The 20,593-nt window shown below is 33.8% G+C and overlaps 1 protein-coding gene across 5 annotated transcripts in view; it reads right to left on the bottom strand.

The window, feature by feature from the left end:
• ed (hemicentin protein echinoid) overlaps positions 1 to 20,593 on the bottom strand; it is a 250,656-nt gene that overhangs the window by 20,489 nt on the left and 209,574 nt on the right. For all 5 annotated transcript variants that reach the window (XM_036366815.2, XM_036366817.2, XM_036366816.2 and 2 more), the window contains one exon: positions 1,506 to 1,874. In XM_036366815.2, the coding sequence (XP_036222708.1) occupies positions 1,506 to 1,874 (369 nt within the window). The remainder of the gene's footprint in view (positions 1 to 1,505; positions 1,875 to 20,593) is intronic.

The raw sequence follows: 20,593 nt of genomic DNA on the forward strand, positions 1-20,593 counted from the left end.
AATTTATTATTGCCAACGCCGAAAGGTGTGATAATTATTGTATTAACGGCATATGACAATTTCGAGTACAGCGCTAAGGACACTCAATGACTCAGTGATTTATTATTAATAGAGATAATTATGGTGAAATAACTTTCGCTTACTTTGACATATTTATTATCGTCTTACATTCGTGAAATACTTATTATTATCGTTGAATGTAGTTGTTATTACCTTATTAGCAGTTGCTAATAATTCATAATGAAGTAATGTAAGACCAAGCGCTGCTTATTACTTTGCACAATTATAGTGCATATACAGTGGAACGCGAATGAAGAATGCGAGCATAAAAATTCGTAGGGATATAGAATATAAACTGCAGACAGTTTTAGATTATAGTTTAAACCAGATATCTTAAATATTTACAGTATGATAAAGTTGTATTTTTGCAATTTTTTATGAAGTTTTGAAAATAAATATTGGAACGTTTCAAATCAAATTACCAGCAGTAATGAGATTTATCTAATTTACCAGTTCCCTTTTGGACTTTTGAAAACCACTTCAACGAGCGACTTAGGGATGATAAATTGATTTTTTTTAAGGAAAAAATAACGTTTTAATAAAAGCAAGCGCAATTTGCTCTCTCATACTAAAATTAAACAAAAAGCTCCTATATAACTCTTTTATATATATATTTTTTTTGAGTTTGTGAATTGGAACAAAATAGGAAGAATCGTAAAAGCTTTCAGTGTTAGAAATAAATCAACAATTTTAAATAAATAAACATCAGTGACGATTAAGCAATGATATCAAGATATTCGTACCTGCTACAGTCTACGTCAACCTAGGTCTACGTAATCGGAACCTTTCTGGATTTTAATCCAGCCAAGGATTATTAATACGACAGCATTTCACAACTTTATTTGGGCATTGCTCTCTGCCACTATAACAACATACATATAAACAATTTTCGGCAATATTATGAAAATTACAATAACGAAGGGAAAGAGAAAAGCAAAAGCTAGATTATCCTCAATTCTTTTTTTAGCCACTTTATTTCATTTAGAAGCTGTATCCAGACAAATTGCTTCAAACAAATTTACAGATGAGTGCACTATTTTTGAACACTGTATCGACTTGGCAACTCACAGAATTATAACTGCAACTGTGACCCACACTAATGCGCATCAGACGACTAAAGTGTATGTGATCAAATAGCCACTGCTCAGGTTTTCAGCCATAAATATACTAGGACTAGGCGTATATCCAGACTACATACACTAACAACATATGTTTTGATTTTCGCCGACAAATCAATGGCTTCAGGCGGCATACACCCATATACTTAATATAACTTTAGAACTTATTGTTTGTCGTGAGGCTGTAATCAAATGTAATACATCAGTGCCAAATTGTCACCTAGCAATCTCCACTAAACTCATACACATACTTATAATGTACCACATAGGTATATATTTTAACAGCTACCCACTCATGCAATCAAGGTTGCTTAATTTATTACTTACCTAAATGCTGATCAACACGTTTCTTCGGCTTCTGCACCGAGGCATATGGATCGCTGCAGTAATCCTGTCTGGATGGATTTTGGCTATTACGTAAATTATGATATTCATCGCCATGTTGACTTGGCGTCGCCGTCAAATGTGGATAGGGGGCATAATCATCGACAGCGCCATAACCGCCATGCGTCAGTGGATCATAACCATAGGTGGGCTGATGTTCAACATAGTTGTTGTGTGTGGCCGGTACGACCATACTTTGTTGACCGCCTGTGGCGGCGGGCATTTTCACTTGCCATAGCGAGTCCTGTGAATTGACGCTGCCGCCATTGTTCGAATTCGAGTAATTGTTCTCGATATAGCCCATGTTGACCCCTGTTGAAGAGAAGAGCAATGAAATTTATAAGAAAAAGGAAGAAGAATATTTTCGCATAATCAATTTGGAAGCACTGCAGTAGTGTAGTGGCAAAGTATAGAGTTGTCTATATAACAGTAAATATATATATCTGCAAATATTTATATACATATATATACTTTATATATATGTATATGTATAAGTATGTATGCTTTAACTTGTGTTGTCACATTGTAAATTTATGTATATAAAAGCAATATTCGCAGGAAATTAATAAATTAATGCCTGCTCATTATATTTAACGGTCTAGTGGTGTTGTAATCAATATGTCGTTGTTATTGTTTTTATTGTTGTTGTTACTGTCGCTGCTGTGACCACCGCTTTCTCGCTTGTTATATTATGCTTGCTTCATTGGCTACATCTTGCCACGCCACTTATTACCATGGGTTCGTCCCACTTCATCTGCTACCCTTCCTCACCACGTCTTGCCTCATCTCTTATCCTGCTGCTGGTCTTTGCTCATCTGTCTTTTTATTTATGATCTCATTTTGTATCAATAAAAAGTTGACTTGTCCGCTGTTACAGCGAGAAATTTGTGCGCATCATAAATAATGTAGCACAATTTATTGGAATTGTTGTAGTTAATCTTCAAAAACAGGAAATATATGAAATGCATAAATTCGCTACGCTCAAGCTGTAATAATGGCGAACATGGCGGTCAATGGGTAAGCGGCGAAACTCGACGCGTTGAAAAGCGCTAGGAAATGAGGTTATTTATTTATAAAATATTGTTTTCAGTTGTCAAGTAGGCGAAAAGGAGGAAAAATATTCTTAAAAATGATATTTGTGGAAAAACAAAATAAAATGTTTTGTCTCTTTAAACTTTAGGCTTTATTTGTATTTTGAGCGTTAAAATAAAGTCCACATACCCTTAAGGATCCGATAAGTGAGAATAAAGTATTCTCAAACTTTTACACTGAGTTAAGAAAGTTTTTTTTGTTTTTGGTTCATTTTCCTTGACGTGCTACTATCTCTCTCTCTCTCTCTCTCTTTGACTCTTTGTAAAGTAATAGCAATAATCATTTGTAGCTGACATTTTTAAAGAATAATTGCCTTTTTAACATCAAAAAATTGCATGGTAAAAATTAGCTTAAACCGTTTGAGAATTCCAAATGCTGCTATGTATGGACGAATGAAATCGGTATCACATAAAACGTGATTAATTTTAACCAGTTCAAATAATTTATGATATTGCGAAGGCATGAAGAACAGTGAGAAATAAAATTATAAAGTTTTACTTGTATTTACATTGAGATATTTTACTTTTTTAAACTTAACACGATGAAAGTTCGTACGAAAAAGTTAAGGTAGCGTATACTTTGGCGGAACCAAGAAACGTAACGATATTAAATGTTTCAATAATTTTTCATTTAAAACATCATAGCAAACGTATTTACAATTGTTGAACTATATCATTTGAACACTTAACATTTTTTAGTCATACTACATATTTTATAGTTTTCGGGGGTCTTGCTTATTCGATTTTTTTTTGTTAATAAAGTGGCAACTCTCTAAAACTATATTTTGACCTAATTCACATTACGACTTTTATGTTTATAAAAAAAATTATTTAAATTTTGTGGTAACATTTTTTGACTTATTTTCCAACCTACGATTTTATAAAAAAAAGTGATAACTCTTAAAATTACATTTTGACTTATTTCACATTAAATGTTTTGTTATGTTAGAATAAAAATAATTACTTTAATGATTTGGCAAGCTTTCTTGACCTTTTCTTCAACCTTCTCGAGCTTGAGAGCTTTTATAGTAATTAGTGGCAACTCCTTGGGATGACGTTTTAACTTATTTAAAATTAGGAATATCATATTTATTATATTAAAAAACCTTTTTTTAAAGCTTGGGGCAAACATTTTTGACTCTCGCGAGCTTAAAAGCTGTTTTTTATAAAGGAAGTGTCCAAGTGTAAAATAAATTATTTGAATCTTATGGGAAATATATTTGACCTCCTTTCAGCACTAACAAGCTTAAAAGCTTTATAAAACTGAGTCAAATATTTTATATAATTATTTGTTGAGGTCAATATATTTTACCATAATTTATTAATGCATTATTTCTACATTATTGTTTTTTTTCAACTTATGCAATGAAATTTTTACCCTAGCAATACTTTGCCCTTCGCATCAATTTACCAAGTAAACTTTACTTCTAAATTCTTAATAACAGTTAAGGTCATTGAGAGTGTTTTTAAGGACTAAAAACATCAAAGAACCTTAACAATTAAATGCTGTATGTACGTGTGTATGTATTGCTTCATATAGTGCAAATGTGCTTTAAACTTTAGTGATTATCAAATGCCAGCCACAAAAACCGTAAGAGACCACACGTGACCTCGTAAATTCGACATGCACGTGTAATGCGGATGTGATGGTATGAAATTTATTGCCACAGCAGCTGCACCGCTTCCAAAGAAACCCACAACAGTGAACACTACTACTGCACTACACCCGCTGGCAATTACCGCATTACATGGCGCTTATTATGCATAGTACCGTCAACATTTGCACATAATTTTATGATGTATAAACTACCAGAACACTTAAAGGCGAATAGCTTTTGCTTTCACCATAAATACATAACGGTAGAAGTGATATCGTAAAAATAAATGCAAAAAACAAATGGAACAAATAAAAAATTGCACGCAATTCACGCACATCGGGTATCACGCTAAACTATGCAAGGTAATAACACGCAGCAGAAAAATTTTGTAACGCAGCAAATAAAATAAAAAAACGAAAAAAATGCGAATAATAATAATAATAAAGTAGTAATTTGCAAATGCGATAAAAAATGCACATTTTAAATGGGTAATAATATTTAAAATACCGTTGTGCGCACTAAATATGTACATGGAACGCTCGCCGCCTGTTTTTACAAAAAAAATTAATCAATAAAAGCAAAATTACACGCCACAATTTCGCCTAGCATTGCAATAAAAATGTCAAAAAGGCGCTCGGGTTAGTGCGTGCTGCACGTGTATTGTCTCCTATCTAGCGGTTCGGCTATTGTGCGTTGACAGCCAGACATACTCAAACCCTTTGCGCTCACACGCGCGCGCTCGTCTTTGTTCATTTCGTTTATTTGGAGTTGTCAACTAAAACCAAGCGGCAAACCCATTTTCGATGCTCAATTTTATTTTCATTTTTGTAGACCAAGCAACAAGAGCGCTTTGTTCCTCTGTTGCTCGCGTTATTTTTTTTTTTCTTTGCTGATCCTTTGTGTTATGCGTTTTGCACGCAAGCAATAATAGAGTTTGTATGTATGAGCATTGCTATAACTGTGTTTGCTGCAAAATTTTGAAGCGTGCGTTTAATATTTATGAGTGATTTATCACGAAATGTAAAGTAATAAACACAAAATGTGAAAAGCGGAGGCAGAGCTGCTACGGCGGACGCACAGTGAGTGAAGGACATTATTTTGCCACATTTTTCAGTTTGTTTATGCGTTTGGTTGAAAAAAGGCTTACAAATTTTATAATTTTGCACACATAGTGTTGCCATATGATTGTTTAAGAAAAAATTATTAGTTTCTTTGAGACTTTGTAAAAGCAAGTTCTTTTTCCAACAAGAATAATGTTGATTCCGCTCCAATAAAATAAAAATTCCAAATGTATATTTATTTTTTACATTTCTTTTTCTACGCATACACACATTCCAAATGTATTTTTATTTTTTGTAAATATTTTGTAACTATTTTTAGTTCCACTAACTTTTGTGAATTTATTAAATATCTTTTTATTTAATTAAAAACTAATTTTCGACGTTAAAGTTAATTCATATTCAAAAAATTTAAATTAAAAAAAAATATTTTATTGAATAATTTTAGATATTTTTCAAATTACGTTTAATACTTTAATTAAATTTTGTTTTTTTTTTTTGGTTTTTGGTTAATGATTTAATTATTTTTAAGCAAAATTAATAAAGTTTCAAATACTTTCGAAAGAAATAATTATTTAAAAAAATTCATACAAGCTCTAGAATTTAAACACGTAAAAAACAAATAAAAAAAAATAAAAAATAAAAATATTTTGAAATTTTCATTTACAAAAAAAATATATATATCCCTATATTTATATTGAATATTTTTATACTCTCGCAACCTGTTGCTACAGAGTATAATAGTTTTGTTCACCTAACGGTTGTTTGTATCACCTAAAATTAATCGAGTTAGATATAGGGTTATATATATATAAATGATCAGGATGAAGAGACGAGTTGAAATCCGGGTGACTGTCTGTCCGTCCGTCCGTCTGTCCGTCCGTCTGTCCGTCTGTCCGTCCGTCCGTGCAAGCTCTAACTTGAGTAAAAATTGAGATATCTTTATGAAACTTGGTAGACATGTTTCATGGTACCGTGAGACGGTTGGTATTGCAGATGGGCGTAATCGGACCACTGCCACCCCCACAAAACGCCATTAATCAAAAACAAATAACTTGCCATAACTAAGCTCCGCAATAAGATACAAGACTGTTATTTGGTACACAGGATCACATTAGGGAGGGGCATCTGCAGTTAAAATTTTTTTTTAAAAAGTGGGCGTGGTCCCGCCTCTAATAGGTTTAATGTGCATATCTCCTAAACCGCTAATGCTATAATAACAAAATTCACTGGAAGCAAATGTTTTTAGCACTTCTATTGACGGTGTGAAAATAGTTGAAATCGGGTGGCAACTCCGCCCACTCCCCATATAACGGTACTGTTAAAAACTACTAAAAGCGCGATAAATCAAGCACTAAACACGCCAGAGACATTAAATTTTATCTCTGAGATGGTATAAGATGACTTTATAGGAACCGCGTTCAAAATTAGACAGTGGGCGTGGCACAGCCCACTTTTAGGTGAAAACCCCTATATTGAGATCTGCTTAACCGATTTCAACCAAATTCGGTGCATAACGTTCTTTTCATGTTTCTATGTCATAGTGCGAAAATCGGATTACAACCACGCCTATTTTCCATATGACACCATTTTAAATACCACTTGATTCTTTCACTTTCCACTATGCAAATCAAGCAACAATGATTATATCGGCGTAAAACTTTGCGTGAATAATACGTTTAAAGTATGCCACCTTGTGACCAAAAATTTTCTAAATCGAACCAAAACCGTTCAAGCCCCTAAGTACTAAATATGTGGACCCCAGTGCCTATAGTTGACCTTCTACCGAAAATAGCAGTCAATCCACAAAGAAATCTCAAACGAGTATACCATTTGACTTTGCGAGAGTATAAAATGTTCGGTTACATCCGAACTTAGCCCTTCCTTACTTGTTTTTAATTATATATATACATTATGAATTATAATTATATATTTTTTTATTTCATAAATCTGGCAAGATTCAGATAAACTTATTTAAAAACATAAAATTTCATTTATGTACCGTTAGCCTAAATATTTTTGCGCTTTTATTTATACACAGTGCCTTAAAAAAATAACGTTTTTCCCTGGCGCAACTAATTTGTGGAAAAATGTTCTTATTTTGTTGTAATATATTTCTTACTCTATTTTGTGTTTAATTATTAATTTCGTTTATTAGATTTATATATTATAGTTTGATATAACTTTTCTTGTTATAAAATAAATTTAATTATTATTTTTTTCACTTGCATAGTGTTGAACGATTTATTTCATTGTTATTATTTAATACAAATTTCATATTTTTTCTTTCAAATCATACTACTGTTATAAAATGTACGATATTATTTTGCAATTATTTCTAAGAGTAATTTAGTTTTTACTTCATCTTAACCTTTCTCTAATCTATTACTCCACGTTTTACGTGCTTCTGGCAACTCTCATATTTTCACCGCTTTACCACTTTGCTTCGCTCATAAATTATTTACACAGTTAAAAGCGTCAAATGCTATTTGGTATCAACATATTTACAACATTATATGTTGCTGTTATTTTTGTAGATACTAGTTTGTTGAAATTTTTATACTGCGAGCATTTTATGAGCTAACAACAACAACAACAGCTACAGGACAATAACAGTAGCATGTGTTGCATTTGATATATACGCCATAAAGAAATTTATGTCACATTTCCTCAATACTAAAAAGCATAAAAATATTATAATAATAGCGCAACAATAATAATACTAAATTAAGTGTATGTGACAACACAGTGGCAAGGCCTAAAATATTTAGTAAATTTTTCTACGCACACACACACACGCAGATGTAATTCATATTTATTGGTGTGATATGGTATTTGACTTATGGACATGTTTTCCTGTTTATATGGGTCCTGTATCAATGTAGGTGTTTTTCAAATAAATATATAATACAATATTTAGAATAGAATTCTGTGCATTTATATATGCTAATGTCTGCACAAATTTTAGTGAATTGTAAATATATAGTTGACAGCTGCGAAATGCAAGCAATGGCCGAAAATGGTCGATAAATAAGAAAATGAATGGCGCACATAAACGAGTTTGGCGTGTGTTGTATTTTGAAATATGACTGCCATTCTAGTACAGTAAATTGCTAACTGCATTTTAAGTTTATTTAAAACTATTGGCAGGTTTTTTGCAAAAAAAAAAAATAAGAGACATGATACGAAACTGGTCTAAAAACTTCGAGTACCTGTATGTAAGTTTATTTTTTTAGGCAAACTCATTGAGGTCTTCTACTAAAGTATTATTTTAGAATTTCTTCCATTAATTATTACAGTACAGTACAGTACAGTTATTACGGTACATTGAAAAACTATAGTATATATATGAAAGACAAAATCGATACAATTTCGAACTTTCGATTTCGAAAATTTTAAAATTGCACTAAAAGCACAGGTATTGCTCGCAAATTTATTACATGCAGACCACTCTCGACCAGTGGTCAACCGAATTATGCGAGTTTTGTAGTATAAATAAGTTCAATATATTTGAAACGCAGCAAATATATAAACGTTATTTTTCATTTATTTGCTGACATTAATAATTGAAGAATTAACCGAAATCGATCGCCACAAATTCACTCAAAATTTTTTTCGAACTTATTTTAAAAGTTTTTGCTCAGAATTGAAGAATGTTGGCAATAACTATAAACTATGCCACTCAACGGCATAGTTACGGCGCTTTCAAGTATACTGAGTTCAGTTGCTTTACATAATACAGAATACAGATATAAAAGCCAAGGTTAGTAGACCGGCAATTATACTCTAGTCACCTTACATAACAGGCGTTTTACTTTCATGTAGTTGAACAGTTTCAACGATTTCTGTGCGTAATCTGGAAGCTTATGAGATAGCCAGAATCGCTTTTTTTGCATTTTCTTAAAGTATAATATTTTAGAGTATACTCTAATTAGCAAAAGGTACTCGGACACTTTAAAACGTCATTTATTACTTTTAGTAAATTGAGTGTTAACATATTTATTGTTATTCTCAAAACTATGTTTTTTGAACTGGTGACCACTGTAGCTCGAAAACCGCTCGGTAGATTTCATTGAAATTTATACATACGTATTTCACATACAACATGAAAACTAGTGTCTGATCGATGGATTTTTTATTTCGATTTTAATAGAAAATTAACTGTTGGCTTTTTTCCGAAAATCTGGAAAAAACTTTCCTGGTGCCGCCATTTTATAATTTTAAAAATAATCTACGAACAGGAATTTATGAATCTCCAAGCATTGCTGTTGGTCAACGCAAGGAGCCGTCTGCCTGTATATATGAGAACTAGTCCCTCATTTTTGGGATATCGCTCTAAAATTTCGCACAAGTCATTTTCTCCTAAAAAAGCTGCTCATTTGTCGGTATCGCCGATATCAAAATTAACTATTGTATGGAAAACTTTTTTAGTTGACGAGCTACCTTCAAGAAATTTGGCATGGGTTATTGTCTAAGGTAATGGTGCAATCTCTGCAGAAATTATTCAAATCTGATCACTATAGCATATAGCTGCCATACAAACTGCCGATGAAGCTATTGTAACGAATTTTTGGTATTTCTGAAGGGTATTTTAGCTTCAGTGCAAAGGTCAAAAGGTAGTGCTTTCTGCATAATCTAGAATTGCTTTACTTTTCATCTTACAACAATTTAATTAATTTATTTTTATTAACTAAAACCTTTAACAATGGAGCACGCGTACTTTAACATCCCCGTATGGCAATTGCAAGCTTTAATTCTTCGAATTAACAAATTATTTGCGAATGCTTTGAATAACTTATGTATACTCGACTGCAAATAAATAAATACAAATTAAATAAATAAAATGAACTGAAGTGAAGTTGGTTAGTGAAGTGGAATAAAGTGCAAGCAAATGAAAAGAAATCGTTGAGAAAAAAGTATATGTACACTCGACGCTGCTAACCAAAGGAAGAAAAATGCGAAATGAAAAGCCATTCACAACAAAACTTTTCCATCCAACTAAAGTTACGCGATAATAAATTGGAAGCATTGCTTAACAACGCGCCAACAACAATACACCGATAAGAATTGTGTCTTACTGAAGAAATGCGCACAAGTGGTAGTGAAGTGGGGAGAGAGAGCGCCAGCAGCAGCGGTGGAGGAGGAGGAGGGCACAAGCAAGTGCAAAGTGAACGAATACACGAATGGGTACAAGATAAACAACATTATAATGAATTGGCAATCTGGCTTGCAGTTTTCGTGTTGAGCGTCACACAGATTTAATTCGAAGATTTAAGTGGAGCAGCAGCCAGCAAGCGACGGCAAGCAGTTGTTGCAACAAGCAGCAAGGATAGTGTAAGGATGATAAGAGTGGAAGTCGAATACAATGTGCATCAGCTTTTTTAAGGTGTGTGTATGTGTGTGCTGATTGTGAAACGGAAGCTAGCCAAGTAAAGGTAATGTCGAGCGCGTGGATGACCAAGCAGCTGCTGAATGCGCGTAGCAGAGTGCGAAAGGCAATAGAGAGCAGAAAGAAATACAACGCAAATGGCAGCTCAACGAAAAAGGCGCCGCATTGTACGAAAAAAGGCGGAAGTTGTCAGCTAATGCGCGCCTGAGAACACGACAGGAAGTGCGATGCAGCAAGAGCAACAGCAACAAAGGAAGCTACGCCAAGAAAGCATATTAGGATGAGAGTGAAAATAAGGTAGATTGCTGTTTGTTAGAATGTAAATAAAAAAGCAACAAAAGCAATGCGATTGTGTTAACGGTAATAAGAAAAAAAAAACACGGAAGACGTACAGAATGTTACGTAAATGCTAAAATAGATGCAAAGTTGTTTGCAACAAAAATACATTAAAAATGTAGGAAGAAAGAGTGAATGGCATGCGTTGGTGTGTGAGAAAAATAAGCTGTTGATAAAAAAATTAATAATAATTAAAATAAAAAACAATTACAAAAAAAATAAAGAAACTAACATAATAAAAAAAATAAACGTTTAAAATTCAAGAAAAAATGTATATAAAAATAAAAATTAAGAAAGAATAAGAATCTCTGCAAGTACAAAAAACACAAGTTAAATAGTAAATTTTAAATAAAAATAGTTAGCAAAACCAATTTAAACAAAAAAAAAAATTAAATAAAATAAAATCGACAAAGAATTCACAAAATAAAAATTAATAAAAAAAAAAACAATTTAATAAAACAAAATTGAAAAAAGTTGACAAGGATATTATAAAGAACTAAACTAATAGTATAAATAAAATATATATACATAAAAAAAATTAACATATTAAAAATATTTTGAAAAATAATAAAAAAAAATTAAAAAAAGAAAAAATATTAACAAAAAATAAAATAAAACCTCTGCAAATAAAACAAGAAAAGACGCAAATATAAAACATTCCTTACAAGATTGCGATCGTTCAGTTTGTATGGCAGCTGTATGCTATAGTAGGCCAATATCGGGGGTTCCGACAAATGAGTAGCTTCTTAGGGAGAAAAGGGTGTGTGCAAAATTTCAGATCGATATCTCAAAAACTGCAAATTCTTCAGACAGACAGACAGACGGACATGGCTAAATCGGCTCAGCTCGCCAACCTGATCATTTAAGTATATATATATTTTATAGAGCCTCAGCCGCTTCCTGAATAAACCCTGTTCAGGGTATAAAAACGAAGTAAAATAGTACCCATAATAATAGTTTATTAAGCAGGAAGACTTTCTGAGTCTGAGTGAAAGACTTAAAAAAAGCGGAGGAGAGTAAAAGCATTAGCGCGAATCCTTGCAAGTTTTTAATAAACAAAAAATAAATAGCAACTGAAAAACAACAAACAATGAAAATTAAAGCAAGATTACACTACACAAATTTTGCTGGATCATCCCGACGCACCGAGTTTACATAGTATACTTCCACCTAAGCTGTGAAGAATCACAATAGTGAAGTACATAGTTAGTATATACAAATATTTGTAGCGAAAAATTCAAGAGACCAGCTGCATGAGATAAACACCGCCACTTAGCTTCCGCTTACTAAATTGCTCGTAATCAGTAAAACTACTTGCTCGCTTTTTTGTTGCTGACTGTAACGGAGAAGGGGGAAAGCAATAGTTTACTGCTAAATACCATATTTAGTAGCTGAGGGAGTGACTGATTCGCTTTACACGTAATTGGCGGATATACTTGTAAAAGTGTTAAGGAGAGCAAATGCCGATTGTCAAACATTTGATATCTTTAATATCCTTGTACGCCTTTCGTTGCATTACTTTGAAATTCACTGAAATAAATATTATTAAAATAAGAAAGCAAGAAAAATGTTAACTTGGGTTGCATCGAATCTATAATACCCTTCACAAATCTAAAATATTCCATATGGGAACTTGATTTTAATCGTTCGGTTTATATGGCAGCTATATGCTATAGTGGTCCCATATCGGTTCCGACAAATGAGCAGCTTCTTGGGAATAAAAGGACGTGCGAAGATCTTCGGATCGATATCTCAATAACTGCAAGTCCTTCAGACGGACAGACAGACGGATACGACCTAATCGACTCAGTTCATCATGCTGATCACTTATATATGTATATATTTTGTAGGTCTTTCGACTTTTCCTTCGGGTTGTTACAGACTTCGTGGCAAATTTACATACCCTGTTCAGGCGAAGCAGCCATTCGTAAAAGATTTGCTACATTCCGTACTGGCCATATGAGCACGAAAGATGTGGAACTCAAGAGACTTGCAAAAAAGGCATTATACAAAAATATCAAAGAAGTCCACAAAATGAAATTGGATGACTACAAAATGATGTGCATCGAGAAAGCTGACACTCTAAATATTTTATAACTACATAATACCTACAACATGTACAACAATCGCCGATTCACCATATCACAAGTCAGTGAAAACTATAGAGAAATTGCCCGATTTAGTTTTTAAAATGTGCTAAACCCAACGTATTTTTACGATCTGGTTTTCAATAAAATTTTGTATTCTCAGCATTCGGGTAAATACTCGTAGTCAATAAATCGCCGAGACTGAGGGGATCTAGACTGTAAAAACACTTTGTGGCGACAAGTTGGAATATGTATCGACAACTGTGGCAGATATGTTGAATAAAAGTATCAAAGTACTACAGAAACCTGTTTTTTCTTTAAATAATATTAACTCCTCAACCCTACTAGCTACAACTAAACTATAACAGAGCTACACTTTCTTTAACAGAAGTAAAAAAAATAAAAGATGTTTTCATAAACTTAAAGTACACTTAAATTTCGACGAATTTTCACATCGAACATTTTTCTGAAATCCAAAGCAATAAAACTTCCAACAGAATGTCAAGAAAGTGCAGTTTGCAGAAAATTGGCGAAATAAAATTAAAATCTAAAGAAGTAAAGTTAAATTAACACTCAAAAATGAGCGCGTTGTGGTCAGCGGCAACAACGGAAATTGTTGCTTGCAACGGAGCAGACGATAACGGTGAAAAATAAAAATAAAAATTAATATACAAAAAATTTGTGAGCATGCAAGCGAATCAGTCGACGACCACAAACGAAACAAAAAAAGCAACAAAAAAGGAAACATACGAAGAAGCAGCAACAGTAAAGAGGTAAAAGTGCAGAGCAAAGCAATGAAGCCGCAGTGTGTATGCGTGTGGAACAGCACAGCTTTTGAGCGCACCAATTAAAAGTGAAGTGAATGAGTGGCAATGATGGAAAAAGCACGAAAAAAATATATATATAAATATATATACATACATATGGTATATGTATATTGAGAAAATTAAGGTAGCTGAAACAGTGGCAGCAAATTGGAAAAATGCAAAGTTTGAAGGGTTAGAGGTTGCAGAGGTGCCGACCGTGTCACACGTATGCTGTAGTGCTGAAGGTAACTAGCAGCAACACGACATTGCAGCAATTTATGCCAAGAAGGAATATTAGTGGGATCGCTGCAACAATTGTTGTGCTTAAGTAGCATACACAAAGGCGTTGCAAGGCATGCATATAAATAATTATACTCGTATACATACCCCTTATACAATTAGTATATGTAGTAGTATGTGTGTGTGGCACGCAAAGCTACCCCCAATCAAGACACCACAAGTACAAGGCGAATCTCTGCAGATATTTAAAGTTAAAGCCACCGCAGACACCCTATTGCCACTATTAACAGCGAGGTGCAATAAACAGGTAGTAAAGCGCCACAAGTGCAACAAATATAGCGGGAATAGAGACGCCGTCGTGTGTTGTGCGCTTGCTACTTGAGAGTGCAAAGTCAAAGCGCTTTGTAGCTGACTGACACTGTTAATTGAAGCAAAAATATTTTATACTTATTCTGTTTTGCGCGTACGTTTCACGCTGCTTGCGGCAGCTGGCAGCGTGCAACAAAGGATTCACAAGTTGCGAGTTTGCAAGCATTTTGGAAAGTAAGTGGCAAGTGGAACGTTGCAATTAAGTTAAATGTTAATGGAATTTTAAGTTGTTATTGCAAAGTGTGGCAAGGATGGTAAAAGCTAAGTTGGGAATTAAGGGACATCTTAGCAATAAATGTATGTATAAGCATTGTTACTTACATATTTATGTACATATTTTTTATTTCAAATGTAGGTATATAAATGTAGCATTAAGCAAACTATTTAAAACTTTGCACTAAAATAAATGAAAAAGGTTGCCATATTTATGAAAATTAAAAGTAAAAAGTCTAATTCGGAACTCGACAGCTCAAATATAATATAACAACCCCGATTTCTGATGACAAGTGGTTTATTAACGAAAAACCTAGTAGGGTTGTCAAGGTAAGAATATATCTTTTCAATGAAGTAAAGAATTATGCATGTAAAAATTTATGGGATATAGTTTCATATTGCGTTAATTTTATTAAATATATATAGGATATCAAGAGAATATGGCTTACAGGTTTAATAGAAAGAGCTTGAAGAGAAAATAATTTTCATTTTAGCAGACGATCTTATGAAAAGGAACAGGCTAAAAGGCTAAACATTTTACATACTTACATGCCATTTAACACAATTTAAAATAATAAAAAAATTTAGTAATTATTCATATATATATTATACATACATATGGTACGTATATATATACACAATCTGCTATAGAAAAAAAATATAGTCTACACTTTTTGAGCAAAAAAAAAATGTCAGCGGCAATACTTAAATATTTTATATTAGGTGTAGAAATACAATAACAGTCGTGTAATTCCACTTGACTTAAGGCGACGTAAAATTTAATAATTATTTATTATAGAGTTGCCACCTTGATGTTGTTTTTGCAGGAAATATTATATTATATTCAATATTTACTTAGTGATTTAAATTGCAAAAAGATTATATTTAGGCATACATTTCAAACCGTATAAAATTATAAAAATTAACAAAAAATTCTAAAACTTAACAAAAAATTATGAAAATTAACAAAAAATAAAAAAAAACTTCAAAAAATTATGTAAAAAAAATTTAATAAAACATTAAAAAAAAAATAATAAAAATCTCTACAGTAAAAAAAATCAAATATAGCCATAAAAATTATATAAGTATAAAAAATTCCATATCACACCCTACAAGCAAATAGTCGCGCGTGGCAACCCTTTAATGTTTTAAGTTCTGTTTAGGTAAACCAGAAATTTTTTATAAATAATAATAAATAGCGATATATTTTTAAAAGGCATTTTAGAATTTAATACTATTTTCTAATAGGGTTGCCACCTAACTCATAATTACATATTTCTGCTAAATATTATTCAAACATTTTAAAATTTCAGACACTTATTGTAATTTATATTTGTGGTACGAAATCGAAAGTAAAATATTTCCACAATTTTCGTGCACCTAAAAATTATAAGGTAAATATTTTTGGAATTCCTATGCCAATTAACATTTTTACTGAGACAATCACAGCTGCTTGTGCACGCCGAACAATTATCATAATGTTTTACTTTCATTGCGCTTAAACCAATTAGCGGTCGCAAAAACAAACGCAGGGCAACGCATTTAAAATAACGGTAATAATAATAATAATGGCAAAATAACAAACACAACAGTTTGCACAGCATCGAACAAAGCCGACGCCGTTGCATTGCTGTGTAGGAGCGCGACCGCATATTAAGCGGATTTTAACCACCCACAAAAACCGAAAAGCTAACAACCTCAGCTGATTGCAATGCAGTTGGTATTTAGTGGAACGCCGTCATACCTTAAAATGGCTGTACAGTGCGAGTGGAGAAAAAAACAAAACAAAAAAATCGCAAATGATGAAATAAAAAAAAATGGACAAATGTAGTGCAGCTAAGCAACAGCTGCGAAGCAAAAAAGTTGCAAGGGAAAAAATTTCCAAATTGTTTTTTGCTGAAATAACAGCGTTGCTTGATTCTTGTTGCAGTTTCAATACGAAAAAAACAAAAACTCTAGTGTTCGCGGAGTGTACGCTCAAGAGTTGCCATGTCGCGACGCTTTGCTATGCAATATTTATGTGCAGGATTTATTTCGCACGCAAAATGCATAACCCAGAGCGGCAGCAACAAATTCGGAGGCGAAACGCGCACACAGCAGCTTTTTCATGTGTACGCGGCTTATATACATTTAATATATCTATATATATGTACATATATATGCATTTTTATACATTTTTTTTGTCTAAATTAACCGGTGCAAGTAACGGCTTTGCACAGCAATAGCTAAAGCTGACGCGCGCGGCAAACTAGGTTAGGCGCACATAAGCGTCGCGTTATACTATACCATGTATAATAATAAAGCAGTGGACATGGCGAACGCGTTAGGCGCGCGAAAGCACGCGTTGCATACAAAGCGCTAACGCCCACTTTTTTGTACTTAATGGATAAAAAAAAAAGTTTAAACAAGCAGACCGGTCACCTTATGGTCTATATTTTGGGCTCACGTTGTTGCGGTTCTCTCTGCACACAATGCATTAGACGTTTGCAAATATTCCAATTTTTTGTTCATTTATTTGCGCGCTCAGCACATTTGTCCTGCTTTTAAGCGTGTTTACTATGTGGTATTTTCGGTGTTTAGTTATTTATTTCATTTTTTGTTGCGCGCTCAACTGACTGCATTGCATGGGGAAAGGCGTTGGCGCTGAACTCACAACGCCTGCTTTGATTCCGAATTCTTTTCTGGCAAATCTAAATATTTTTGTTTCATTTTATTGTAACGCGCGCTTTGACAATTCGAACTAAGCGTAAGTGCACACGATACGCTTTCAAAGTTATCGACTTACACGCTGGTGGTGGCGCGCTTCATTCATAACTGTCTGCCGCAGACTTTACTGCATTTAGGCTGCTATTGAGGCAAAAAATGAAACATGCTTGATAAATTTCACAGAAGCCGCGCGTAAGAAGTTAACAAAAAAAAAAACAACTAAGCTTTTTATTATGATCTGCAGCACACAGCTGTGCACATTAGCATTACAGTCTGCAGGGATATGCGCATCCGATAGTACATACAGCTATAGCACAAAATGTTGCACCACTGTTACAACGCGCCACAACGCGTCGATGAACGCGCACTGATATCCTCAACGCTGCTGCTCACTGAACCGTCAGATGGCTGCTTGCACTTTTATTTTTGTGAAAATGTGACATTTTTATATGGTGACTGCCAGCAGAGTGGCGCATACTGGGACGCCGCCATAAATGCGTGATAAATGTAGCTGAAATTTCAGTCAATGCTATCACTAACGGCAGCAAGTGCCATTTATTGCCGACAGCGAGAAATGACAGTGCATTTTTGTTTGTAGCTTTAGTGGCGCGAAGTAGCGCAGAGGGAAGTGCCGCAATTTTTGCGAATCAATTGAAGTGTCCTGCATATTTGGTGTAAAATACTACATAGGTATGCTGGTGGCATGGAGTGGTACTCAATAATTTGTATTTTTATTTTTTTTTTGGATATTATGGTTTTTACATGTCTTCTAAATCACTATTTATGTAAAGTTTAGGCGTTAAATGGTCGCAGTTTGAGTTTAATAGTGGAAAAAATTAAAAAATAAAAATTTGGAAAAATTTAAAAAAAAAAATAAAATTTAGAAAAATTTAAAATTTAACAAACATGAAAAATATTGAAAATGTAAAGAAGTTAAGATAAGTGAATTTGTGTATATTGTTTATTTTACTGTGTGTATTTATGGACTGAGAAAACATAAGCAAGAAGGATGGATTGCGACAAAAAAAAAAAACATGCCTTCTCTATAATCTTTTATATATATATATGTAGCTTCGCTGAGCGTTAGAGAGTGGCGAATAGAACACACTTGCTAGCTGTTCAAGCAACATGACAGCACTTGCGATCCCATCTAACGCTAACATGACTTTGTTTTTGTTGGAGAAATATTTTTTTCTCGCCAAAAATCTTTTCAGTAATCATTTGTTTACGAGCAGCGTGCTTGTATTATGTATTATCTAAAAAATTAGACTTCATTACAAGTGTGAAGACTTAAAAAATCGAAAAAAAAATCTTTGTATTTCCATTTAAGAATGTAATGCGTCATTCAAGCCATTCACAATGGACAATGAACAACTTCAACTTCAATTGCTATAATACCCTTCACAAATACAAAATATTTCTTACAATAAATTGAATTTGATCAGCCCGTTTGTATGGCAGCTATGTGCTATAGTGACTCAATCTGAACAATTTCTTCGGAGATTGCACCGTTGCCTTGAACAATAACCCATGCCCAATTTCTTTAAGATATCTCATTAAATGCAAAAGTTTTCCATACAAGCACTTGATTTCGATTGTTCAGTTAGTAAGGCAGCTACATGCTATAGTGGTCCGCTATCGGTGGTTCCGATAAATTAGCAAGTTTTTGGGGGAAAAAGGCCGTGTGCAAAATTGCAGATTGATATACCAAAAACTGAGGGTTTTTTACAAATGGACATGGTTTAATCGACTCATCTTGTCATGCGAAGCATTTAAGTATTTATTTTATAAGGTCTCCGCTGTTTCCTTCAGGGTATAAAAGTCGCTTAAAAAAACGTGGCATTGCTATTTTAATGAGGTATTCGTATACGAGACGTTAACTGGTTTGTTGCTTTGATTTACATGTCAACTTTGGACAAGAGAGGAACGATGACAAAAAACGGAACAGAGAAATGATGAATAGAGGATGACTTATATTGTATATAGTATATTATAGTACTTAGAGCAACTACTATACTTATGATATACCGAAAAAGTACGAGGCGAGCGTAGACACGAATTGATGTACCGCTGAATATCTTGAGATCTGAAGTGCCGAACCCCAAATTTTAGACGCATATGTTTTAAAAAGTGGCAACTCTCGGTTTCTACTGCTACCAAGTAAGTGCAAAAAGCTCATGGAAAAATACCACAGCTGAGAGTATGCGACACAATTTTGCAGAATTGACCACCAAAGGTCATTAGCAGTTTAATATTCTCATAAACGCAACTCAAGGCGGGGCACTTGAGAAAATGAAAGCGTACAGTTAACTCCTAACTACTTCTTGCAACAATCAACAACTACGAATCTAACCAAATTTTTAAATTTCGGTATTGCCACTTTAAAGCACATCTGACCGAGTTACAGCGTCGCTCAAATAGGCGATACCCAATTATACGCTTCCCTAGAGGCAATTTCCAAACCACGCTGGGCGAAATGCTTAATACGCACCTTTAGGTAATGGCGGTGTGCACCTATCACATTATCGCAAAATGCTAATGTGCTATCTAAATTGCTGCCACAGCGCAAATAAAAAGGTTAGGTTAGGTTGGGTTGGAGCGGTACATGATCTAAACCAGAACACAAGCCAGCATGGCAATTAATAATGAGTGTGTAAGTGTATGTGTGTGTGAGTGTGCGGTAGTGTATGTGTAACCGCAGTGAACAGCTCCTCGAAACCACAGCAGTCCATGTGGCCGCTGTGGCGTGGCGTGTTTGTGGCTCATTGACTCGCCACTCCTCGCCAAATCGCCAAAAACAGAGTCATTTGCCACCGAATGCGTGACGCCACACACACAAACATACACACAAAGGCATGCGGCATGTAGAAAATTTAAGTTGTCCGTAAGCAAATCCAAAGGACACAAACACATTAGCATTAAATGTGACAAGCGCGAAGAGGGGAAGTGTAGTGCTTGCGGTCATGGCGTGTGTTAGCCAGCAGTTCTCCCAGTTTCCGGTAATGCGATAATTTTGTTGCTAACCATTTTTACATTTACATTTTCACCTTAACAGCACTTGCTATTCACTACGTCAATCGTTATATTTCAGGCGCTCACTTTCACCGTGTTGTTGATAAATCGCAAAAAAAAACAGTG

The sequence above is a fragment of the Bactrocera oleae genome, chromosome 3, assembly GCF_042242935.1.
Source record: "Bactrocera oleae isolate idBacOlea1 chromosome 3, idBacOlea1, whole genome shotgun sequence".
NCBI lineage: Eukaryota > Metazoa > Arthropoda > Insecta > Diptera > Tephritidae > Bactrocera > Bactrocera oleae.